The following is a 27159-nucleotide window of genomic DNA, read 5'->3' as shown; positions in this document are numbered from 1 at the left end:
GGGCACAAGAGGTTGGGGAGCCTGCTCTCTGTGTTGTATGACAGCAAGGATGGAAGAACTGTTTCCTGGAAGCAGGCAGGGCCTCAGATCAGAGGGAACGTAAATTTAATCTATGTTCTGCTTCACGTGAGATGCTCATGTGACAGCTACTTTACCTATCAGACTAGTTACTTTTTTCATTGCTGTGACGAAATGTCCAAGGAAAGTAACTCAGGAATCATGGGTTTATTTTGGTGAAGTGTGACAAGATAGAGTCTGTCATGACAGGTGGGAACATAAAGGACTAGTCGAGTTGTATTTATAACCAGGAAGCAGAGAGAGATGAACACTTGAACATCCGTGCTCTGTTCCCCTTTTCCTTTTCACACAGCCCAGGACCTGGTACTCGGGATGCTACTGTCCCCATCCAGAGTGGATTGTCTCACCTCTCACCTCAGTTCAAGTTTCCCCAAAGCGCCCTCACAGGCACACCCCAGGGCTTGTCTCCTACACGATTCTCACCCCATCAAACTGACAATCAAGATTAATCATCACAGACCCTTTGGCAAAGTGGGATAATAATGCTTTGTGAGGAGCGGTGAAGGTTTCTAATCCTCAGTTGATGCCTGGTTAATTGTTCCTTCTCCCTGTGCCCAAGCTCTTCTTCCCAGTCGAATATTTCCACCCTGAGACCTCATTTTTCTGATTACTGCCTCTGGGTTACCTCAACTCTGGAGCTCTCATCAGAAAAAAATGTTAAAACTGGCCTTGCCTAGTTAGAACTATAGTTTCTGAGATGTCTGAATTTTTTCCAAATTGTTTGCACTTTCATTGAAAGAGTACAACACACACACACACACACACACACACACACACACACACACACACACACACACACCAGCCAGCCAGCCAGCCAGAACTACAATCTATCAGTCGGACAACTTTCTTGGTGCCAGAGCAATTGATTCTAAAGTGTGGTTTATTGTAAAATTATTAAGAGTCCCCACATATTTCAGCTTTATTGAGCCCTTTAGGAGAGCCATTCTGCATATTCCAGTATGCTTTGGTGAATAAATAAGCATTTATTTCAACTCAGGGTAGAATAATGAAGTGAAAGCTCCCTGTGAGTCTGTCTGAGCTGGGAATGTCTCACCCCACCCCCCACCTCCCCCCACCCTGCCAAATGCAAGCCTGAGAGGTGGCAGGTGCTGCTGTGACAGATGTCTGCTGGGCCCACACAGCCCCTAAAGGAGGAGTGATGACTCCAGCATGGTGTTCTGCAAAGAACCTACTCTCCTGCATGTGTGCTCTGAATCACTGCTTGGGAAATGTGGGTGCATTTGTAAAGAGCAATGGCAGGGAGAACCAGAAGGGGGTTCCAGAGGCATTAGCTAAGGTTTTGTGTTTTGGTTTATTTTTTTCTTTATTTATTTATTTATTTATTTATTTTTTGAGAATTGGAGTTGGGGTTTTAGCTCAGTGGTAGAGTACTGGCCTAGCAAGTGCAAGGCCCTGGGTTCAGTCCTCAGCTCCAAGAAAAACAAAATGAAAAACAAAACAAAAAGCAGACAAAATTATTTTTTAAAAAAGCCCCCCTCCCCAAGGTAACTGGCACATACAGTCTTTGATGGGCGTTGTGGTGCACGCCTTTAATCCCAGTGCTTGGTAGGCAGAGGCAGGCAGTGTAGCTAGAGTTTTCCTTCCTGGCCCATAGTCAGGACAAATCTCTGACACCCGCCAGTCCCACAGCTGCTCATACCCAACCAAGTAAACACAGAGACTTATATTGCTTACAAACTGTATGGCTGTGGCAGGCTTCTTGCTAACTGTTCTTATATCTTGAATTAATCCATTTCTATAAATCTATACCTTGCCACATGGCTCATGGCTTACCGGCATCTTCACATGCTGCTTGTCATGGCGGCGGTGGCAGTGTCTCCTCCCACCTTCCTGTTCTCTCAGTTCTCCTCTCTGTTAGTCCTGCCTATACTTCCTGCCTGGCCACTGGTCAATCAGTGTTTTATTTATTGACCAATCAGAGCAACAGATTTGACATACAGACCATCCCACAGCAAGGCAGATCTCTGTGAGTTCAAGGCCAGCCTAGTTTACATAGTGAGTTTCAGGACAGTCAGAACTAGGTAGCAAGACTCTGTCTTATGATGGTTAACAGAGCCTATACAACTCTTGGTCTAAGTTACAGGGTTATAAAATGATTAGCCAGCCATGATTAAGCAATTTCCCCATGGAAAACAGGAAATCAACTAGTGCTTGTTAGTTTTAACTAACACCTTGACACACCCTAGAATCACCTGGGAAGAGAGTCTTAATGAGGAATTATTTAGATCACATTTGCCTGTGGGCAATTGTCTTGATTATTCATTGGTGTAGGATGACCCAGCCCATTGTGGGTGGCACCATTCTCTAGGCAGGGGTTCCTGAAAGAAAGGAGAAACCTAAGAACAAGCAAACAAGCAAGAACATGTGCATTCTTTTCTTCCTGCTTTTGACTATGGGCCTGCTTCTTCTTCCTGCCTTAATTTCCCCTCAATGATAGACTGTGACCTGGAATTGTAAGTCAAACAAACCCCTTCCTTCTTGAAGTTGCTCATCGTCAGGGTATTTATCACAGCAACAGAAATGAAACTAGAACACAACTATGTTCATTGGGCTGAAGTCTTTTATGTGCCTGGTGTCTGGTTGGAAATACAAGGGCCAGTTTGATGTGGCCCAGTGGGATGAGTCCCACCAAGACCTTAGTTTAGTAATGTAAGGTGTGGGCATCTAGAAGTCCAGAGAAGGGAGCATTGTGTGCTTCTTGGGGAGCTTGGAGAAAGACTTCCAGACATGACTTCTTTATAGGATGGGCTGGAGATGAGAACCAGAGAGTGACTGGGCAGAGTGAGCTACAATACGGGTGGTGGCCAGAGCAAAGAGTGTGATGGAAAGAGGCAGAGGCAGAGCCAACATGGAAGGTTCTGATGTTTGGTAGCCCCTCTGCATTGCATATGGCTTTTCTAGCACTCAGTTGGAATCGGCAGCCAGAAGTCGTGTCTTGGTTGTGCCTGATAGCGAATTGTGTATGATCCTAGACAAGTCCTGTGGCCTCTGGAGAGAGGCTAGATCACTAAAAACCTCTCAGTTACCTTTGATTTTGTTTTTCAAGACAGGGTTTTGTCATGCAGCCCTGGCTGTCCTGGAATTAGCTGTGTAGACCACGCTGCCCTTGAAATTAGAGATCTGCCTGCCTCCACCTCCCGAGTGCTGGGATTAAAGGCCTGTGCCACCACGGCCTGGCCAACCTCTCACTTCTGAAACGCAGTTGACTTTATGAATTTGGACACGTGGCTGGATGGGTTTTCCCGGCCAGTCTGTTTTGCACCAAAGCAAGTGACTTTCAAGACCAAGGTCTTCCAGTGTCCTCATCTGGCTGGCTTGTCCCTCCTGTTCCTTCAGGGGACCAGAGCCCTCCGGGGCTGGGAAACCCTGTCTTGATCGCTCACACTCTGTTGCCCAGAAATTCCTGTCCTGTGTTTCTCAGAGCCCTTCAAACCCACCTCAAGCAGAGGTGGCGGTGACTAGTGATGGCACTGAGTGTCTTTGGTCACCAAGAGCACCTGACTAAGCCTAGTCATTGTGAAGTTAAATCAATAGCTAGAGAGCAAAAGTAATTTGCCAACATTCTTACAGAGAGCTAGAGTCTCGAGAGGAGGCTTTCTCACTGGTGGCTCCCATCTGTCTAGGTCAGCATTAGCAGAGCACTGACTGTGCCCTGTTGATGTCTGACAAGCAAGGTGACAGCAAAGGGGGCATAACAATGACTAAAGGCTTGATCTCTGAGGAGGCCACACTGGGGCGGGAGAGGAACCCAAGCAGATGATTGTAAATCAACAGGGCAGAGTCAAGGGCTAAACGCAGCACAGGGTGTGGTGGGGCTGTCGGAGAAGAGCCCCTAGGTTGTCTGGCATGTTTACAGGATGCTTCTCCATGGAGATGGCCCCCAACGGGTCTTGAAGAATCAATAGGAGTGAGCCAGGTGGAAGGGGGAACTGGAGGATGCCTGCAGTTAATGTCTCCCTTGTTCAGACAACTCTGCATTTGGAACAAAACCCTAAGAGTGTAGGGAATTGTGCACTCATGAAGAAGGCATTTGGGAGTGGGAAGGACCTTCCCAAGCCTTCACACTCTTTTGCAAGGATAGCCTGTCCTGTGTAAAGCTGGGAAGTTGGAAAAGCACGAGTCCCCAGGGGACCCAAGTCAGTGCTTTTGTCACAAGTATCTGTCCCAGGCCAATTGTCACAAACACAGGCCTGAAGATTATCAATTGGACAATGGTTAAGCAATTTTCTTCATCCAAAGTGATGAGCACCACTGTCATAAAAAGAGACCAAAATCTTGAGCTGCCCCAGGACACAAGCAGGGGGGAATTTGACTGATCTCAAAGCTGGTGCGGTCTGCTCAGAATGCTGCTCAGAAATGTCTGACAGGAGAACTCTGGCCCAGGGGTAGGCCCTCATTCCTGATCATGGGAGCTTCTAACCCTGAGACGTGAAGAAGGAGGAACGCCATGGCTAGGGAGCTGTGGCAGCCTTTGTGAGCAGAAGAGGCCAGTGGGCACATTCACTGACCTGTCTCTACAATGCCACATGTCCTGGGCTTGCTTCAGCTGAAATCCTGCTCAGAGGATCCAGAGCAACCTGCCTACTTTTCATATCCCTAGGTTTCTAGATGGCTCCTTCCTCCTCAGAACTTCTAGACTTTGCTGCGTAGAGCCTAGTGCATGCCCTGGATTGGGAGATGCTGGAATACAGGAACTGCTTCACTTGGCTGGCAGGAATGTGGCTGCTCACAGGTCTTTCTTGGGAGGAGAGATGAAGACCTCAGGGATGGGTCACTTCCCTTGGTGAGCACAGATAACCGGTTGCCTCAAGCTGTGCAGAAGGTTAAGAACTGCGGTACTTGAGACATTCTACTTAGTCCTTCTAATTGTTTTCTCCCCATGAGGACCAGTGAATCAGAATGTCCAGTGAGCAGGGGGATGAGGTATGAGATGAATTACCCTAAAGTAAAAGCAGCCCTGAACCCAGGACTACAGACTCATTGAACGTGGATATCAGCCAGTTAGGCCTTCATCCTTCCCAGAGCTAGAGTGTAAGGAGGAGCCTGCTCTGGGGCCTCACAGTGTCACCACCACACACCTGAGCATCACTGTGCTATCTGGTTACCAAAGTGAGGCAGGTATGTCTGCAGGAGTCAGGGGGTTCCTAGACAGGTGGGGCAGGGGTGTGAGAGAACAGATGAGGCGTGCCTAGGGTAGCAACTGGAAAAGCCTTCTGAAAGGTGCTACTGCTCTGGATGACAGTGCTGTGGTGGTTCAGAGCAGCCAATTATCAGACAAACACCTTTGTCGATGTTGATGTTTGACAAACAGGCTGACAGCAAAGAGCAGTCCCTCCGGGATCCCAGATCCCAGTTAGAGATACTTGTGTCTCATCCATTTAATAAAAGTTGTAACTCATGCCTCGTCTTTGCTTTCAACTCTCGGGCACACACTTTTGAGTTTCTCCTGAGCCCAAGTGAACTTGTTACTGGGTGCATCCAGCTGCTCATAGGAGATAAATCACATTGAAATAAGAACCAGTCTCTGGGGACTTCTCTGGCTTAGTATCTCAGGAAACATAATGGAAATGTCCCCTCTGACTGCCCAGGCCCTCTGTCTGATAGGGCTTAGGGAGAGAGGGAGATGGCTTTGACCCTTGGCACAGAGTTCTTAAACATTCAGAAGTCCCATTAATTCAGGGAGAGACACCTCACCACCTCTACCATGTCTTAATCTAGCAATCTCAAGGTGTCTATCTTCAAGAAGATCTATTAATAAAAATCTATCCATTTCCATTCTCACAAGCTGGAGGAGTAGCAATGATTGTCTCTGGTTCTGGGTGTGGTAATGTGCTACATGTCACTCCAAGTACTTATATCAAGATCTTCGTATGTAAGGGGTGAACATATGCATGTGTGTAGAGACCAGAGGCCATCCTTTGATGTTGCTCCCCAGGCACCATCTCGTTTTCTGAGATGATCTTCCTGGCCTGGAGCTCACCAAGTAGGCTGGCTAACCAGCAACCCCTAGGGATCCACCTATCTCCCTTTCCCCAGTGACATGATTACGACTTCATGCCACCATGGCCAGGATTTTCGTGTGGGTCCTAAGGATCGGACTCGAGGCTTCATGCTAGTATGACAAGCACTTTACCGACCGACAAAGCTATCTCCCCAGGTCCTATATTTAAGATCTTTAAACAGTGACCCTGCAAAATAGAAGTTTTGATCCTGGAAAGCGGGGCTCAGGGGAGGTTGAGTCTTGTCTACGTGTCTCCAGCCACATGGTGTGTGAGAGAATCTGCCATTTGCCTCCCAGGCAGCTCCTTCCCCTTGTCTCTCTGTGTATGACAGTGGTGCACTGTATTAGTTTTCTTTCACTGCGTAAGAAATTACCACAAAGTTAGCAGCCAATGTAGGTCATCATTTTGGCTTAGCATGATGGGGACTCTGCTCAGGCTGACTGTGTTGAGCCCAGGACCCTCATCCCAGCTCATTCCTGTCACTGGTGGAATTCACTTCATTGAGGCTAGAGGGCTGACATCTCCGTTTCTTGCTGACTCTTGGCTTGGGTAAGCACTGGGCTTCTAGAGCAGGTCTCCAGCCTTTGTCCAGGCCTGCTCCATCTCATCAGCAGGAGACTTCACTCTAGCCCTGCGCCTTACTTCTTAGATCTCTTTGGCTTTCTGTCTCACAACTATCCAGGGAGGACTCTGCTTTTAAAGCACCTGTGGGTGACTTGGATAAAGTTTGCCATGTGGTATAAACTAGTCCCACCATAGTCCCAGTTGCAGGGATGGGGTGTATGTGTGTGCCGATGTGCACTTGTGTGCATGCAGGGAGGTGGGGAATCCTAAGTGTCACTTAGAATCATCCCTACAGTGCATTCTGATTGTGTAAATCAGCTGATTCCTTCTACTTTTCCCGTTACCACCAGTGAGAGCCAGACAAGGCAAAAGGTAGCCAGGGAACCAGGAAGAGTCACTGGAGACAGCTGTGGCAGGAAATCAGTCCACTGCCCATGGAGCGGGTAACGCCTGCCTCCAGGCAGAGCACATGTCTGGGCCCAAACAATGCTATGTAAACAGGGTCCTTGAGGGAAGACAGAGAGCAGAGTAAAAGGGGAAACTGAGGCCCTCTGAGACTTCTGAAGCTTTCAGGACTGCTTTCTACCCTGAGGAATTCTGATCCTGCTGAGAGGAGTGTTTGGGATTAATGACTGTTTGGGCAGCACAAGGAGAATGAGATGAAAACACACCATGGCAAATCATATTATTATTATTATTACATTATAAGTGCTATTGTATTACAAGCACCATTAGGAGTAGCGAGTGCTGTTATTATTAAGCAATCCAACTTCTCCATCCTCCACTCAGTGTCAAAGGCATCCACAGCTCAATTAATCACCATTGGAGGCATCCTGCATACTGGCTCTGTGATGCTGGCGGCTTTCATTCACAGCCCAAGGGTAACAGGGCGCCTGTCATCTTGTCAGAAACTTCACCTTGTGACACCTCTTGTAAATTCCAAAGACCTGCTTTTTATCTTGGCCGGAAAGTTAAGATCTTCCTAAACCCTCCCTGATCTTACCACTCTTGAAGATCCTCTGGGGGCTCCCCATTACCCTAGAGTGAAGCCCACACTCCTGAAAGCCACTTACAGACTTGACCCTTGGCTTCCTCTTGTCTTGCTCCCCACCCCTCTCCACCTCTGGGCCATCTGCTGTGTATGCTTCTAACTATTGTTGAAACCTATCTGAGAACCTTGTGGCCTGGGACACATCGTAGTCAGCAAGCTGCCCACCTGCTGCAGAGGTGGGGCGAGGAGAGTCAGTGAAGAGGTGGAGACCACTGATTGACAGCAGCATTACTCATCTTCCCAAACAACTGTACCATGGTGAGGAGGGAGGCGCCTTCGGTGTGTGTCTCCATACCTGAAGGTAATACACTGGGACCAGGGGAAGGAGATACCGACCTTCTGATATGAAGATAAGAGGGCTGCTGAGTGCAGAGGACCCCAGATGCAAGGACTTGGTGCTTGATAAAGGAAGCAAGCTTGCATAAAAGCAGTAACTCTCCTGAGCCCGTCGGCGGGAGCACAAGGTGGCCACCATTTTTCATGTCAGTTTAAGCTGCACAGCTAACGACATTGTTAACAATTACTTATTTAGCAGCCCAAAGACAGAATGGTCTTCTCAATGCAAAACCAAGACAGTCCCAGCTGCTGCAGAGGAGGAAGGAGGGCTTTCCACCTGGCCTCTGTCTTCCTCTTTGTGGGAGCAAATGATGGACGTCTTTGTAAAGGTGGTTACACTCCGAGAGTGTGTTTCCAGGAGAACATTAATTCATTTAATGAATACCTTGAACACTTGCTGAGCACACGCACGGGGTGCAGGGCGGGAGGCAGAGCCATGAGCGAGATGGAATATACTCTGCCCGTGAAGTCCTGTTTGTGGGCTCACACTGAGAAGGCAAAGCCGAGAAGGGACAAGGTTCCCGGGAAGACTAGATATGCATGTCCGGGTCATGGGAGTAAATGAATAGGAAACATGCAGGGAGAAGAATCCAGGAGAGCTGGGAGCTGGGAGGTTTGGGGCCAAATCTTCCATTAAACAGGACTTACTGACAGGTATGAATTAGCCTCCCAGCTGCCACCGTCTTCAAAGACCTATTACACAAAAAGCAATCTTCCAGCCTGCAGAGAGCACCAGCTTTGATGCAGATAAATAGACTGGCAGGTACCACAGTTAGGTGGCCTCTGGAGGGAGGGAAGGAAGGAGAGTTGAGGATGCCAAGGTGCCCCGAAGATCCTGAACTTCTGCTAGTTGTAGGGCCTTGCTCAGAAAGGTTAAGGTGGGATTTGTAAGACAGAGGTCAGGGGCCAGGCCTCTGCCGTGTGTCAGGTCCTGAAGAGAAGTGGATAAATATGGCCATAAAGAAGAGTTTCGGGAAGTCTCAAGACCCCGACTGCCCATGTGAGATGGCAGGTGTGTGCAGACTGCTCTCAATATGTGATCCACCTGAGTGGATACATCGAGTAGATGGAGTGTAAATGCACGTGCTTTATGCGGCAACCGGGCTTGGGGGTGGCAGCTTTTTACAGACTTAAGTGATGAAAAGCTCTAATAGGACAGTAGAGGTACCGTGATGGCACACTTGAGTGGCCCTGTTCCAAATTGCATGTGACGGAGGAGGTCAAAGTGGGGACCGTCAAAAAGGTGGGCGGGAATCATTCAAAGACTCGTGTGTCCAACTGCATCCCGTGTGCAACTGGGGCAGGTGGTAGTATTGGAAGTTCACGATCACGTTTGTGTTCCAGAAACATCCCCCGAGCAATAGCATGGCCAAGGCAGTTGGTGAATTACAAGACCAGAGGAAGGGTAGGCACAAGCTGCTGGGGACCAGAAGCGAGGTAGAGGTGGTAGGGATGGAGGGCAGAGGACAGAGTCAAGAGGTGGAGAGAAGAGAAGATGGTCTCAAGCACAAGCCAATGAATGCACACAGGCTTGCAGAGCCGGGGTGTGGCTGGCGAGAGAACGAGGGAAGCGGAGGGTGACTTCCAAACTCTAGCTTGAAAGATTGGTGGTAATGGTGACATTCACAGATAGGGCACCAAGGGAGAGGAGCTGAGTGGGGTGGGGAGATAGAGAGTTCAAGTTGAGGGGTGACATGATCTCAGGATTCCTTCCATCATCCCCGCTTTGTAATAACAGGTTGGGAAATTGGAGTCTTTGGTGTTCTTGGGACTCCTGGGGTGACAGCATTTTAAGTTGTCAGTCATTAACAACCTCAGTGAGGAGGCGTGTGTGACTGCATCTCCTGGTGGCCTTGCCCAGTGCCGAGTGTGCCGTGAGAATAAAAGAGGCTCTGATCTTGTATGCAGCAGGATTGCTTGCCATTTCTGCCTTTTGGGGAAAACACTTGCCTCCGGGCACTTGGCTTCTTCATTCTCTAAGTGGGAAAGTGTAGAAACCCCATCCTGTGTTAGTGTGGTGTTACGCCAGAAAGTACCCTTCCAGCCGTGTAGAGCCACACCAGGGGGAGCAGGTACGCGCATACTCAAGAATACATGGATGTTTAGTAAATCCCTTGTGGTTGAGGTGACATAAGGTGGCAGCCTCCTCTCCCAGGCAGTTCAGGGGCTGAGGCTGAATGTGGTACAGCGGGGACCAAAGGCCAAGACTTGTGGAAAAGAAGACCCTGCTGAGAAGGGGGTTGATGGGTAAGAAACGTGACGTGTTCTGGAATGAAGGACCATAAGGACAGTCACAACCCAGTTGGGTCCAGGTGGCTAAACTGAGAAGATTCCAGAAGCTGTAGCGGTGCTGAGATAATTCACTTTATAGGTTGCCTGTGGCCCTGGCAGGGAGCTGAGCTGGCTCAGCAGATAGATGGAGGCACTTGACGTCAGGCCCGGCACGGGTTTGAACCCTGAAACCCACACAGTAGAAGGAATGAACTGACTCCTGCAAGTCGTGCCTCTAACTTCCACACACATACTGTGACACATGTGTAACACACACACACACACACACACACACACACACACACACACTAAATAAATTAATGTAAAAAAATTAAAGGAGCCAGGTGTGGTGGTGCACATTCCATTACTCAGGAGACAGAAGCAGATGAATCTCTGTAAGTTCAAGGTCAGCCTGTTCCACATAGCAAGTTCTAGGTCTGCCAGAGCTACATGGTAGGACCCTATCTCAATAAAAATTAAAAACAGTCAGTAAGGTTCCAGGGCCAACAGGAGCAAATGGCCACCTTTGCAGCAGGCACACTGTGCTTCATAAAGGTTCCCTGGCCACCCTGTCTTCCTTAATGCCTATTAATGACATTTGAAAGCACATGACAAATATGGTAATAATTCAGAGAGCCTGTATCCTATTTCCTGAACACACACAGTTTTCCTATACACTGCCTCCCCTGAACCTCAACAACAGCACTCTGAACTATCGTATCTGTGATTTTAGAATGAGGAAATGCAGCTTGAGTTTTATGCCTGACCCACAGTCAGGACAAATCTCTCTCACCTGCCAATCCCACAGCCGCTCAGATCCGACCAAGTAAACACAGAGACTTATATTGGTTACAAACTGTATGGCCTTGGCAGGCTTCTTGCTAACTGTTCTTATATCTTAAATTAATCCATTTCCATTAATCTATACCTTGCCACGTGGCTCGTGGCTTACCGGCATCTTCACATGCTGTTTGTCATCGTGGCAGCTGGCAGTGTCTCTCTGACTCAGCCTTCCACTTCCCAGCTTTATTCTCCTCCTTGTCCCGCCTACACTTCCTGCCTAGCCAATGGCCAATCAGTGTTTTATTTATTGACTAATCAGCAACACATTTGCCATACAGACCATCCCACAGCAAGGAAACATATCTAGTTAGAAGAAAAAAAGAGAAAAGAACAAAGAATTTAACAAATTGGTTTCCGAAGTGTCGGGTTTCAGAGATGAAACTATAGGACCCAAGAGCAATGGAGAATGCAAGGTTTCAAAGCTCTTGTCCAGCTCCATGCTTGTTCTCCTGTGCAAGCATTGTGGTTGTTCACCAAACCCAAGTGGCAGTGCTTGTTTATGAGTGTGTGTGTGTGTGTACATGCCTGCGTATGTGGAGGCCAGAGGTCAACTTGAACTGTTATTCCTCAGGAGCCTTCACCGTGTCTTTGAGATGGACCATTTCAGTGGTTGGGTTTAAGCTGGCTGGCCAATGAACCCTGGGATCTACCAGTCTTGGCTCCACCCCACACCCTCAATGCTGGGATTTTAAGTGTTCATATGTATATTTTTTTAATGTGGGTTCTAGAAATTGAATTCTGGTCCTTATGCTGTGTGATAAGCACTTTACTGACTGGGACATCTCCGCAGCTCCCCGTGCCCTCCTCCCCGACCCAAAGAGGTAGTTTTTATTTTCAACAGTTTCCTTGAGGTGCCAGGGGCACAGAAGAGAACACGCCAGCCCTAAGCAACAGGAGCTCATGGGCCATCAGGGCCCATGGTTGCCAGGAAAATGGCCAATGAAGGCTACTGCTAGACCTGACCAGCTCTCTGCAGAAGCTGGCCAAGTTCATGAAGCTGAGCCAACACATCCTGCTCCATGCCAATTCTCCAGTATCCATTCCCAATTCTTCCTCCACCTCCTCATATCTAGTGTTGCTCTTACTCCAACGGGCTCCTCATGCTGAGCAGAGGATGAAGAACAGCCACAGCTTTCCCAAACCCCTATCCATTGCCATCCAGGTGCCCAATCTGGAGCCTCTACAAAGCCCCAGGTCCCTTTGTAAGAAAAGTCCCTGTCAGGAAGAAACTTAGCCGATGTCTCGTAGCCTCTCCCTCCCTCAGACCATTGGGTTTGTAGTTGCCATGTGTGTGTTCTGAGATTAGCTTTGACTCAGTGGCCTTGGTTATTTTATAGCCTTGCCCCAATGAAATCCCTGTACTTGTGACTTTGTGATATGTACATCGTGCGCTCACACAGAGCACTGGTTTTGAGGTCAGCAGGACCCGAGTTTGAATTCATGACTCCCTTTTACGAGCTGTGTGGCCTTGGGACAGCCACTTGGATGCTCAGTCTTGGAAGCCATGAGATGTCAAGATTAACTCCCCCACCGCAAGGCTTGCGCTAAGGATACATAGATAGATATCCTGGGTGAAATGCGCTCAGTTCTGACCGGCACACAGTTGGTGGCCAGTAGACTGTAGCAGTTAGTACTATAATCGTTGCTTTGTTCATGTTATTTAGGGCTAAAAGAGTCCAGAACTTGAACTCCAGCCTTCCTATTTGGACACAAATAGCCTCACCAAGCAATTAACACCTTATGACAACCTGGCTAAGTGATCTCATTTGACAAGGAGCTAAGAATAGCTTCTTGCAAAGGGATGTGGAAGAGAAGTGGGTGTGGAGAAACCCTCGGGTCAGATGCAGCTCAGGGTCGCCAGAAGGAGGGGAGAAGGCTGCTGCTCGGGCCCTCTTTGTTTAAAGTTGCAGCACAGGGACTGACTGCGCTTGGAGACGAGAGAACTCACGTGTCTGGGGGTTCCTGTGTGCCGGGCGCTATTGTACGAGGTGGATGACGTTTCCATCTACTATAGTAGGTAAAGGAATCGACACTGCAGAGACAGACCACCGTGGACCACCTGCCTACGATCTGTGCAAATGAGCATTAAACCCCAAACCTGTCTGTTCTTTCCAACACAAGTGTTCTGTTTTCCAATGAGACTGTCACATTGCACAATGGCAGTAGGCCCTATTTGCGCTGCCATCAGGAAAAAAATAGAGTTGTACAATTTAGTGGCCTTGTCTCCCGAGATCAGCTGCATGATATGCATTAAATATGCTGCCCTCACAGGAGAGAGATGATGAGGGCATACACCAGTATGCTTGGAAAGGAAGGGACAAATTCAAGGGAGATTTAGGAGGCAGATTTGGTGGAATCATCGATGAAGTGGCCATAGAGTTTCAAAAAGAGGGAACTGAGGCTGCAGTCTCGAGTTTATGTACCAGGGACCAGGATGCATATCTGGACTAAGAATGTAGAGGAGAAGGGTTGTGTGGGCTGTGAAATGGTCTTGACTTGGTGTTTTGCTTTTCTCTTAAAGCCAGACACTTGCAGAATCAGTCATTAAGAGCTCTTCTACTCACAGCTCCATTTGAAAAACCTTGGCCTGTTCCTGGGTCCACTAATAGACTTGGGTGGTTAGTGCAGGCACGAGGTCCTCAGAGAGGACACCTTCCCCTCCCCTGGCCCTGTACAGAAGCTGCCCACAAGCACAGATTTGTTCTCCACCCGCTGTCCTAAGTCCCTGGCACCCAAGCTGTGGGTTTCTTGATATTTGGACCCTGAGTAGGATGAGGCATGTAGCTAGCAAATCTTTTCTCATTTGAAAAATAGCCCAGAATGGCTTCTTGCAGTGGGAGAAGGAGGCAGACAGAGCAATGGTAACCTCAGTCTCCCTGCCCCTCTTTCCCTTCTCCCTTGAACATCCCCCCTTCCCTAGACCCTATCCCCCACTCAGTGCTCTACCCATAGCCTGCCCTTGCTTCCTGGCCTAGGTGGTTCCTACAGTCTAGGGAGCTTCGTGCAGTCAACCCATGAATGGATGACTATGTGAACCAAGACCTGGGAAATGTCACATCTTCAAGAGAAAGGGGAGGGCGCTCCATTGAGCTCTACCATCTGTGGTAACCATTCCACATAGCCCTTACCCATGAGCATTCTTTCATGCCATTGAAACCCCCTGTATTCACCTTCAGCTGTAGTTATTTGGATTTTACACACCATAATATGCACAAGCGTGTGCACACACACATGGAGCGGCATACAAACATTTTAAAGTTTATTGTGATGACAGAACCCAGTGGCAAGAAAGCAAGCAGTCAGGGGCTGGCACAACCTGGGCTCATGTTCTTGTATCTTTCATGGGTGTAAGATTGTGCTTAGTGACAGAGATGGCTACAGTGAGGACCTTAAGGTACTGGGATGCCGTCAATCACTGGTCCTTCCACTAACATTAGCCAATCAGATTCTAGGAAGTAGGCACTCCTCTAGGTGCAGTGAGTGAGGTTCGCAGTGAGAGTTGTTTATCTTTCTCTATGGGGGACATACAGCCCTTTGGAGAGAGTCTACATTGTGCAAAGGGCTGTCACACAGCCATGCCCATGAGGAGGTGTGGAAGATTACGTCTTGGTCTCTGTTTCCTGATGTGGCCATTTGCCCTTACTGGGAGACTGAAATACCCCAGTTCTGTCTGGATCCCCCATGAAAACCTACCCACTCCTAGGGACCTCCCCTAGCCCTGTCTGTCATTTTATGAAAGTGTCCATCAGTCAGGCTAGATGGAGGGCAGCGGGGACAGGAAGGCTACAGAAACTTGAATGGTCCACATTTGCATTCACAGTTAAAGCTGGAGATGGGAAACAAACGTCAGATGAGCCTTCCTCTTTTCCAAGCCTGAATTTTGTTAATTTCATGGAATATCTGTCTTGGCACAGCATCTCCTCCACCTGATTTGGGGTTTATAATGTTTCTCTGAATGTATTTAAGGTAGCAGTACCCAAATTGTGTTCTGCAGAATGCTGCCGTGAGACACAGATTTGAAGGGGGAAATATATTTTCTGTAGTCAATGTGTTTGAAAAATTTGAGATTAAACAAAATTAAGCCAGCCGCTTCACTGCAGGACTGCTTTCAACCTTCAGCACGCGAGGGTGTGCTGTGAATCTTAAAGAGGCAGATAGAATAAGTGGCCATTTCTAACGTTATCTGAACATGGAACCTTGTTTTAGTGAAATTTCTGTCCACTTCTCTTGGGAAGCTAATGTCTACAGGAACAGACTTTGGGAAATACTGCCTTTGAAGGTTTTCATTGTATGCAAATGGGTCGCTGTCGGTGGTTTTCTGAACTCTCAGGAAGTTTGCTTCAGAAACAGCAGGAGATTCTAAGTTCTCTCTCTCTCTCTCTCTCTCTCTCTCTCTCTCTCTCTCTCTCTCTCTCTCTCTCTCTCTCTCCCCTCCCTCTCTCCCTCCCTCTTTCCCTCCCTCTCTCTCCCCCTCTCCCCTAACAGTCCAGATACTGGCAGAGTCACATCCTGCCTTGTCCCGGGAATTGCAGTAAAGGGACCTGCCATCTCTTTCTTGTCCTTCTGCAAGCTCTCCAATGAGTCGTCATAAATAGCACGAATCACCAAGGAGGCCCGTGAAATCGTTTTATCTTAAGAGGCCTTTGAAACTAGGAAATAGAATAGAGTCAGGTAGGGATTGAAAGGCGGCAAGCCAGACGGGCTGACTTCTGGGGAGACTGCCTCTGAGTGTCTGCAATTAACCCATTCATTCTGACTCTGCCAAGAGCATGCTGAAGGAGGTACTTCCTCCCTCAGGCTTCCAAGTGGAACTAAGGAAGGAGAGGGTCAGATGCTACTCAAATCTCGCGGGAGTATTTCAGTAACTGTTATCCACTGAGTACTTCTCCCTTGCCAGACGATGATGATGAGCCTGCTTTATATCTGGATTGTTTCTTCTTTTCTTTACTTGCTTATTTACTAGTGTGTGGGGAATGGGTGGGTGGGTGAGTGTACATCATGCCATGTGTATGCCACAGTGTTCCTATAGAGGAATCAGAGAACAACCTGGCTTGAGTTGGTTCTCACCTGCTATATGTGGGTCCAGGGGATCAAACTCTGATCCTCGGCCTTTGTGGATCAGAGTTTTACCCAGTGGTAGGCCATTTCTCAGGAACCTTGATTGTTTCTTGGAACAACATAGAAGGTTTCTTTTTTATTATTAATTTTTTTTATTGAAAATAGATTCTTTTCTCATATAATACACCCTGACCACAGTTTCCCCTCCCTCCACTCCTCCCGGTTCCCCACCTCCCCTCTCCCCTTAATCCACACTCCCCCTCCATTACCTCTTCAGAAAGGGGCAGGCCTCCAAAAGATTTACAGCCAAACAGGACAAAACAACACACAACAAGACGAGACAAAAGCCCTAATATTGAGGCTGGACACACAACCCAATAGGAGGAAAAGAGTCTCAAGAGCAGACAGAAGAGTCAGAGACCCACCTGCTACTGCTGTTAGGAGTCCCACAACACCACCAAGCTAGCAGCCATAGCACATGCACAGAGGACCTGGGGTGGACCCGTGCAGGCCCTGGGTTTTCTGCTTCAGTTTCTGGGCACTTATGTGCCATGCTTAGCTGATTCTGTGGGCCGTGTTCTCGTAGGAGGTTTCTCATAGTATCCCTCCTACTTTGCAAAGAGTGGCTGCAAAGGCCAGAAAAGTGAAAGTCCTTGCTCAGGGTCATACACCCAGGATGGGGAGGAAGCTGGATTTGACCCGGAAGCTGTTATCTATTCTGTACTCTCTAGTGCCATTATGAATATGGACATCCAAGATATCAGGGCTTCTGTGAAATGGGCCTTCATTTATCAGGTTTGTCTGCCCATATTGATAAGGAGGCCAGAATGAGTGGATATCCCTAACCTTCACCATCCATGGCCAGCAAAGCCCCTTGGCTTCCAAACAACAGCCTGGCTCTGTGCCTTAGTCACCTCGTCCCTGCCAAATACATCTTTTCTCATTAGCCATCTGCCCCCTCATGCCTGCTGCTAGCCCACAGTGGCTGGGCAGCTGCCCTGTTAGAGAGACAGGGCATAATACCAGCTTATGAATCAGTACATTCTCTGGCACGTCTGTGATCCCCTAATGGGAGGGTGGCAGAGTCCAAAACACACTTCATCCTCATCCAAATCTGCTCTGCTGGGGTTGGTGGCTCCAAAGGAGTCTTTGTAACTCCAGTATGCAAGCAAAAGCTGACAAGACTGGGATCTGGGTACATAAGCTCAGGCCTGCAGCCTAAGGTCAGGCCTGCAGCCTAAGGTCCTGGCAGTGGCTGGAGGTGGGGGCAAGAGACAAGTGGGAGTACCATGGGCTAGGAGAGCAACGTCATCAGAAAAGGAGACCACCTAAAGGAAAGCAGTGTGTCCACCTGGCCAGGAAGCAAGCCCAAGGCACCCTCCATCTGTCAATCATGCGGAGTGACTGATGGGTCGTTTTTAGTGGCTGTAAATACTGTGTGCCCATGGGCCAGCGAGCTGTGTGTGAGGCACTCAGAATGAGCATGCGATGGATATAGCTTCAGTCTGAGAGGATGGCCTGCTCCACATCTGAAGGTACTTTTGCAGGAACAGACCAGTGAGCTGAAGAACCTGCATCCTTTCCCATGGTTTCCTTGTATGGGGCCAAAGGCAGTCCAGGGCAGAGACTGGGTGATGGGGCAAAGACCATGTGTCTTAGTTACCTAGCATATTTTTGGGATAAAATACTAGGCCAAATCAAATTAAAGGAGAAAGAGTTCATTTTGGCTCATAGTTGAAGATTACAATCCATCATAACCGGGAAGTAGGTCATAGAGGGAGGAGCTTAAGAAGGCTGCTCACATTGTATCCATAATCAAGAAGCTGAGCGCAATGAGTGCTTGTGCGGGGCCATCCTCCACCTCTTTGTGCAGTCCAGTGCCACCTACTTTTAGTGTGTGTCTTCCTACACAAATTAACCTGCTCAAGACAGCCTTCCCAGGTGTGGCCAGAGGACAATATAACTGAAGTAATTCCCCACAGATGCGCCCAGAGACTTAGCTCTTGGGTAATTCAAGATCCTGTCAAAATGACATCCATCATTGACCATCAGAGCATGGATGACTGGATGAACACCCTTGAACTTCTAGATGTCACTGCCCCAGATTCCCCAGTTCTCTGACGGCAGAAGCCCCTGCTCCCACACCCATAGCTGTCTGAAATGATAATGCATTCGGCTCCTGTAAGGCCCTTGAGTACAAGGACATCCCCCTAATGCAAGTCCTCTCTGGCTAGATCAGCGTCTAGCACGTAAGAAATGCTTGCATATGTATGAAACCACTGAAAACCATACTGACAAATGAAGATACAGCCTTGCCTGCATACCTTCAGGTTGACATTTCTAGAAAGCAAACGACTTTCACATTCCGCTAACACTCCTCCCCCATCCCCTTACAGGACTAGTCTGGGATCCTCCCTCGTATTCAGACCTGTGGGCTCTGACCCCAGCAGACCCCTCCATCTTCCCCAGGCTTCTGGAACTTTGATGTGCATGAGACTTAGGGAACTAGTGATTATTCCACTCTGGATACAGCTCCAGGCATACAGACACAGGCAGTATGGTAGTGGTGGTCCGTTTTGAGAAAGACCTCTGGGGTGGTTTTGATGGTAGAACCATACTTCAAGGAGGAGCTCATGCCTTTATCAAAGTACCAATGGCCACATCCTTTCTCCCCTCAGAACCTTTGTATGATGACTTCTGGAGGGAATAACCTTTGCTGACCCACATTCTCTGTGCAGAAATTGCCTTCAGGCCTGGCTCCAGATATGATCTGCAGAGGACGTGACCTTCCTTCCACCAGCCCCACATATTCTGTGTGTCTCTCTTCACCTGGCATGTCTTGTATTTACCTTGCTTAGGAGCTAATCTCCTGAATTCTCTTTTTCTCCCCAAACCCCAGCACTGCAGATCCTAGAAGAACCACTCTTAGTTATTCTGTATACTGAGCACTCAATGGAGCACCTCATGTGTCTAGAGCTGGCTCAGAGCCCTACATGTGCTCCATAGTGTTCGTTCCTCTCCGCCTCCATCCTAACTGTACTCTTTCTTTCTAATTGTCCCGTTTTCCCAGGAGTTCTCCCTCCAGAGAATGGACAGCCTTGTGGACGACAGAGTCAACATCTTAGGATTTTCCATTTTCAACCAATCCCATGCTTTCTTCCAAGAGTTCTCCCAGAGCCTCAACCAATCCTGGCAGGAGAACTGTGACCATGTGCCCTTCACTGGCCCTGCGGTAAGTGTCCTCTAGATGATCTTGGGCCCTAACACTCTCTGTGGTCTCCCACATAGTCCACACAATGAGGCAGGGCCAAAGTCATTGGCCTCCAAGATGCGCCATGGCAGGGAGGGTGAGCCACTCTACATCTGGAAGAATGGCTTCTGGAGGTCCAATAATGCTGCTGAAAGCCAAGAGGAGGCCTGCAGAGGTTAGAGAAGGCCTTCTTGAAGGTGGGAGGCAAACACAGTCAGGAGCTGAATCACAATGGTTTGGTCAGTTAAGGACCACACAATAAGCAGTGATTTCAGATGAATGTTTTGCCTGGGACTTCATGGTCATCGTCGTTTGTGTAAGTGTACACTGATATTTGCCCAATGATACAGTGGACTAAAGCACATACTCCCCGGAGTATCCCTGTTATTAATTGGTATGAGACTTGCCATCCGTGCTTTATGTACAAGACCTGGAGGAGGAGAAGGGTCTGGTTCCCCTGAGTAGAGTAGGAGCATGTTCTGTCTCATTCTTAAGACCACGTGGAAGCCACCTGCAGCAGGTATTCCCATGAGTCACCCTCCTAGCCAGCTTCAGGGTCTTAGGCTCCCCGGGATCTGGGGAGCAGACAGTGTTCTGCTGGCGTGCAAACAAACTGAGCCCCAGACTCAGGTCAGTCTCTGTGTGACGTCACAGGTCCTGCTCCTCCTTAAATCTACTTTCCCGTTTCTGGCCCTTTTAGGCCTTCTTTTTTTTTTTGGTTTTTCGAGACAGGGTTTCTCTGTGTAGCTTTGCGCCTTTCCTGGGACTCACTTGGTAGCCCAGGCTGGCCTCGAACTCACAGAGATCCGCCGGCCTCTGCCTCCCGAGTGCTGGGATTAAAGGCGTGCGCCACCACCGCCCGGCTTCCTTTTAGGCCTTCTTGCCTGCATGAAGGGCATCTGTTTTTACTCAGGTTTACTTCTGCCTAGGCACTGTAACACATCCCATAATATTACCTGCCTTGGACTTTTTCCTTCCTCATGCATGCTAGTAACAGTTCAAAGATGGCCACCCCTTCTGACAATGAGAAAACAAGCCCAGAAGAGCTGGCTGACAGGTGGGGGTCTCCGGGGGCCTCTTTTTAGCACAGTCAGGGCTAGAGCCTACATCGGCTTCTCCCTGTAGGGAACTTTGCCGCCATCCTCTCTGCAATGGCCTCTGAGAAGAAAGGAAGGTGTCACAAACATTGTCACCTCCAGAGCCTGGAAGGGAAGCTGGCAGCAGCGACTAGAGCACATTCCTCTAAGCCTTCTCACTTCTGCAGCGTACTTTTCAGGGGCCACCTCTTCCCGCCTCTCTGGAGGCCGAGGAATTCTCACCACAGACAGCCCAGCTTTTCATGGCAGTGAGCCAGAAGGTGAAGGAGTAGGTTCCAGGAAGCCACAGCATGGGCTGTGCTGAGTTACAGAAAGGCTGCCTGGGCCCCTGCCTCTGCGGGATGTCTGTTCTCTTCCTCTTCTCTCCCAGACTTTGTCTTCTCCTCCACTCTCTCTCTCACCTCCCCTTTCCCTTCCCTCCCTTTAACTGCCTTTCTATTTCCCTCTCTTTCCTATACAGCATCTCTCCCCTCTCGACTCTCCTCTCTTTTCCTCTTTAGGCTTGTATGAGAGGCTGCCCCATTTCCCCGCCTTCTCACAATCCCAGGTGGGGCTCCTCAAATGCGGAGTCTGGATTGTAGGGTTTCAAAGGAAGGATTGGGCTAAAGATATCCAGGAGAAAGCTTGGGGCACCTTCCCTGGCCAAGAAGCTTCCAGGTGGCCAGTGGTATGCCGCAGATGCGCTTCCTGCCTGAGACAAAGCCAGCGCAGAGGGACTGTTGGGAAGGGACACACACACCCACTAGTTTCATATGCCATTCCCATTAATCATGCCGCAAAGAACAAAAATCGTGGGAAATCATTAAAATTACAGATGGCTAGATTAAGTAATTAGAATTTAGGCTAAAGCAGATGTTTGTAATTAAGTGTTTATTTTGTTGAATAAAATCCAGATTGTAAGAACTAGTCCATGGGATCTTAATGGTCCCTGCCCTCATATTATTTTGGGGAGCAAAGTTGAAGCTTACAGAGGTTCATCTGCAAATGGGCCTCTAGGAGGATTCTGCGAACCCACTACTTCCTACTGTGGGGATGGTGTGGGTTACAGGTGTGTGCCTAGAAGATATTCTTGTTTTCATTTCAGGGAGGGAAGGGAACCTAGCCACAGCTCCCTGAGTCAGAATTGATTCATCTTAATTTCTACAGTCTTTCATTCCCCGAAACAATTTGCAAAACCAGCTCAAAAGAAAATAACAATGAAGACCCAAATGAAAATATGAAAACAAGAGAATAGAGGGTTCCTTGCCAAACAGCTTGTTGGTGCCAAGAAAGAAGAGGGGATTTCAAATGAGGACTGAGCCAGTGAGGGGATTTACAATTTAGAAGAGACAGGGATGGCAGAAACAGAGACAAAACCAAGAGGCGGACATGCACCCACACAGATGGGCAGCGGAGGCCTCAGAAAGATGGAGGAGTCAATCACGGGAGAAATGAGAAATGGAGAGGAAGGAGAAGGGGCAGAAGAAATGTCTTCCTTCCCTTCCCAATGGACTCAGAAGTAGAGATGGGGACAAAGCCTTTCATGACACAAGCCACTTTTCACTGACTGTGGCCCAAATGCTTTCCAGCATGGAATTAGTCGATAATAGCAGAGGGAGAAGGCAATTAGGCCAATGAAGAGATGGCTTGGCATGGACAGCTGAACCACGAGGGCACTGACGGACTGGCAGGGATGGCAGAGTCTTACTCCCTGGCAGCTGGGATTTGCAAAAGAGAATTGAAAAGAAAAGGAAAGAGATGGGCAAGTGGGGCAGACTAGCAAGAGGAGTGAGGGGTAGGAAATAAATTCTCGGGAGGGAGCAAGATGAGATGAGTGTCCTAGGTAGATGGCCAGGAGCCTATAGAAGCATATAGGCGTCTATATGAAGGATGAAGGGCCCCAAGGAGACTGTCCTGGGGGTGGAATATGTTCCAGTATACAGGGTATTAACTTGAATTAGTCCAGGCTCAACAGAGAAGACCTAGGAAGTACAGTATCCTTGGGGACACTTTACCCATGTCACTCTCTGAAGGCCATATGTAGGTAGAGATGAGATAGGAACCTTGGTAATTTCCCACCCACTTGGTCCCTCTCCCAATGTCCCCAGCTTGAATTGTAATTACAAGAAGTATCTGAGGGATCACGAAGGCCCTGGAGTCAGAGATGACAAAGGACATTGGGAACAGGCACACACTGACCTCTCAGCATTTGGATAATGTACTAATAAGAGTCAGCTGGGGCTAGGGAGATGAGCGTGTGGGCAGGCAAGCATATGAGTCCAAGTTTCAATCCTCAGCACCCACATAAAAGCTAGCTTGGTACTGCTCACTAGTGACCCCAGTACTATGAGGAGTAGAGGCAAGAGGAACCCCAGAGCTTGCTGGACATCTAGTCTAGCCAATTGATGAGTCTCAGGCTCAGGGAAAGACCCCTGTCTCAAAAAAATAAGGAAGAGAGAAATAGAGGAAGGCACACTTGTGGACACAGGTGTACATGCACTCACATATTTGTGCATATATATGTATACACATACATATGAACACATACACATGTATACAGAACACACACATGGTGTGCGGGCAGCAGGCAGATAGACAGAAATCATCAGCCAAGGAAGCCTCATCCCAGCCAGAGTGGGACTAGCAGCAGCCATGTGCTGGAGGGGGGAGTAATGATGTGACCAGCTTCCTCTGAAATCATGCGTGGTCCCTCAGGAACCAATGTCCAGCCTTCAGAGGAGGAAGGGGGCCTCAAGAGGGCATGGCTTGCAAGCCTGTCTTGGGACCTTGAGCAGCACTACCTTGAGAGATAGGGGAATCCCTGGGTCTCCTATACCAATTAGGATGCTCTTAGTTGCTAGTGGCAGGAACCTAATTAAAATGCAATGAGGTGTCTCACAGCATAGCAAGACTTGAGGGAAAGGTAACTGGAGCCCCAGACCCGCTCATTCTCTATTCAGTCATCTTTGGTGTCAACTCCGTACTTAACCCAGAGCTAAGCTGACTGCAGTGGGTCCAGGCATTGCGTCCAGATACAGTCTTATCTAGAAAGAGAAGAAAGGCGGTATCTTCTAGGAGAGAGAATACACTCCCGAGAATCACAGCCCTCCGCTCAGGTTCATGGGTCAGATCTGGTCTACTTTGTGCTACACATTAGCAGAGGATGGGTGACTCAGTTGACCCAGACATAGCTGGACCAGAAGTTGATGACAATATGAGGGGACAGAGAACACAAACAAAATGGGAGGAAGCAGGAGAACAGGGTCTAGGCAGGCAACACCGGCTAATGGTTCACATCTTAATTGGCACAAGGACAGCCAACCAACAAGGCCAGGAGGTGAACTAGGTGTGGCAGGGGTGTGGGTGCCGCAGACCCTGGGTATCAGATTCATAACAGTAGCCAAATTACAGTTATGAAGTAGCAATGAAATAATTTTATGACCTAGAAGCCAAAAGCAACAAGCTCACAGCATTGGTCTACACTCAGGTAGATGCTAGTCAGAGCTGGAAAGGGCATCTACAGCATCCATCATTTTTACACATTCTTTCAGCAAGGAAATGTGAGCAGCCTTTAATGAGGGGGCCACATGTGCTCTGTGGGGAATGAGGTACAAGGGACAGGACAGTTGTAAGCTTGAGGAGGAGCAGCAGATGCTAAGCAGGTGAGCCTTGACTCCCTGGAAGGAGCCGGGACTAGGACAAGGGCAGTGGGTAGAGGAGAGCAGGGGCCAGTGGCAGGGCAGAGGGGCCTCAGAGCAGTGAGGATGCTCAGCCAGTTCAGCAGTGCTGCAGAGTTTTCCGCTCTTGGATGGAACCTGGGGCCTGGGATTTGGGTACCCTTACCTGCTCAGACTTCAGGTTATAGATGGCCCCAAGGCCACGGCCCAGAGACAAAGTCAGATGGAACTGGGAAGGCAGGAGACTTGATGGAGGCAGCAGGGACTCTGTGGCTTTTCTGCGTGTATCTGCATAGACTGGGGAGGATGTTAACATACACAGATGGGACCTGATAAATGGCAGGGTCTGAATAAGATTAGAAAGAAGCAGCAAGGAAAGGAAGGGAGGGAGGAACGAAGGAGGGGGGGAAGGAGGAGGGGATACACTGGCTAGGTGGCTTTGCAAGGCAGGTAACTTTTGGCTGTGGGCTGCTCTTCCCTGCGGTTGTGCTTGGAAAGATTATCAGAAGTCAGCGCACTCAGTGCCTACTAGAGACCACAGTCCTTTATGTAATCATGCATCTGTCCAGTCTGCTTTTTGGCTTTTGTAGCATCCTACTTCTCCTGTTCCCCATCACCTTCTCCTGAGCACCGCTAACTCCCTGGATATGAGATTATACGGACGCCCCTGTAATGCTCACCCCTGTACCTGATGACATTTACAGGCTTGTGAGGCTGGGATGCTGCCTCTTTTATAGATAAGAGCGATCCCTGCTTGGCCTTCAGCAAGGTGTCCAGGGTCACTCAGCATCTAAAGGAAGACCTAGAGTCGAACTGTGCTCCCCAGTGCTTTCCTCTACACCTTGCTCTCTCGTGCTCTGTGTCCTCTGACTGGAGGGCTGTGTCCTCCCTCCCTCCCTTCAACCTTGGAGGGGCCAGTGTCCTAGAGCCCAGCCAGACAGAAGGTAGGAGCAAGTACTCCGTCACATAGGACATGCTCTCCAGATCCTCCCAAAGGTGTGTTCTGATGAGCAAGCTGGATGGGAAGAGACAGAACTGCCAGGGGCAGACATCACGCTACCAGTGGAGGAACTGCCCCCTAGCACCTCAGTGTCTTCCTCCACGGAATTCTGCCTGCCTTTCTTGCCCCACCCCCAACCTATACACTGAGTCATTAGTCACATCATCCCTTCCAGGAGTGCTCCTCAATTCTACCACCTAGCATGTGCTTCTGTGTTTTCATCCTCTGAACTGTCCCCCAACTCCCTCTAAACAGTGCTGACCACAGAGGCATCTGTATGGAGCAGGACTTTTTTCCTTGTGCAGGCTCTGTATGTTTACAGCTCCTCCTGGATGGTACATTCCCCAGGCACAAGAGTCAGCTGTGTTTCTACTGTATCCAGCCTCCCAGTCCTCTGGGCCTTCCCCACTACAAAACCTGCTGACATTGACTTCACTCATCAGGCAGATGTCAGTCAAGACTTAATTCAAATCAAGATATATCTTAAGGGCTGGAGAGCTGGCCTAGAGGTTAAGAGCACTGGTTACTCTTTCCAGAGGTCTGAGATTTGCATCCCAGCACCCACATGGCAGCTCATAACTATCTGTAATTTCTGTTCCAGGGGATCTGGAAACCTCTTCTGGCCTTCTTGGGTGCTGCACACACAGGATACACAGATATACATGCAGTCAAAATACCCATCCACATAAAATAAAGTTTAAAAAAAAAGTTTAAGAAGAGGTATGTCTCTGGGGCCAACCAAGAAGGCCTCATGCTAGGGGCACAGATGCCTCTTGCCTAATGGAAGCTGCTTAACAGGAAAGATAAAAACATGAGCGTAGCTACACTGACCTCTTCCCGGTGTTTCCAGAGTGGTGAGGGTCAGAGCCTGGGCTCTGGCAGCTCTAATGAGCTAGGTCCCGCCACCCATCCTCAACAGACCAATTAAGCAGACAAGAAAAAGTGAAGAGAAGAGGAAAATGTACTCGATGTGACCACACTGGCAAGAGGAACGAAGAAAGCCAGCAGCCCACCTGCGAGTCCATGGGGGTCCTGACATGAGGTTTAGGTTTCAGTAGACGCAGGCATGTATAACTAAGCAGTCCTGGTCACGGTGTGGTCCACCCATCTTCATTGTCCGGGCTCCCGTCCCTCCTGCATGGTGGTAGTCTGACAAGTTGTCAAACTGTGTGAAATCTCCTCCTAGGAGACACGTTCCTCTGCTGGCTGGCACCAGGCTTCAGTCGTCTCCCGCTTCTAGCATGAGCGTGAGATTCTTGGGAAAATTCCACTTTCTTAGAGGCCCTGGTTTGAATAATCTGGTAGCCAAAGAGACAGACACAAAGGTCTCCTTAGAGTCTCTCTATTCTTGGTGGGGCAGGTTGAGGCCCACCAGGGCATGGCACCTGCCTGTGTGCAGAGTCACTGTCTCTCCATGGCCTCCAGGCACGCTTCTCATTTTCCACCACCAAGCCTTTGCTCTGGAGCTCCCATCCTCTGAACTTCCTATCTCCTCCCCACCTCCATGTCCGATACCACATCTACTCAGATCCTTCTGCTCTCAGTTCCAATGTGTCGTCTTCCATGAAATACTTTCTTGGGTGCCCCACTAGATGGTTCTCTATGTAGACCCCCACAGACCGTTGTGGTTGTAGATCTGCCCCGACTCCTGTTACCCTGGTTGGTGTCCTGCTATCTTTATACCCACCTGTCATCTGTCATAGCAATGGAATTTTACTAAATTTTAGACTTTAAGCTTACCATGCATTTCACACATATTATTCCACATGGAACGGTACAGCTAGATGGCAGTCCTAGGTACATATAGGAAGGAACAGTTTCATGGGTGACTTCAGGGAGGAAGTGACCTATGCCTGAGCCTGGTAGTGTGGCCAAGTTCCTTCTGGTCTCCTGGGATTAGCAGCTTTGCCTCCTGTCCTGTGGATTTACTCC

General features: G+C 48.9%; 1 protein-coding gene across 3 annotated transcripts in view; it reads left to right on the top strand.

Annotated features, from left to right (window-relative positions):
- Grik4 (glutamate ionotropic receptor kainate type subunit 4) overlaps positions 1–27159 on the top strand; it is a 431592-nt gene that overhangs the window by 300262 nt on the left and 104171 nt on the right. For all 3 annotated transcript variants that reach the window (XM_052757532.1, XM_052757513.1, XM_052757522.1), the window contains one exon: positions 19295–19456. In XM_052757532.1, the coding sequence (XP_052613492.1) occupies positions 19295–19456 (162 nt within the window). The remainder of the gene's footprint in view (positions 1–19294; positions 19457–27159) is intronic.

The sequence above is a fragment of the Peromyscus californicus genome, unplaced genomic scaffold (genome assembly GCF_007827085.1).
Source record: "Peromyscus californicus insignis strain IS unplaced genomic scaffold, ASM782708v3 Scaffold_11__1_contigs__length_118956290, whole genome shotgun sequence".
Taxonomy (NCBI): domain Eukaryota; kingdom Metazoa; phylum Chordata; class Mammalia; order Rodentia; family Cricetidae; genus Peromyscus; species Peromyscus californicus.
The sequence above is the reverse complement of the archived record's forward strand: the minus strand, read 5'-3'. Positions and strand labels throughout refer to the sequence as shown.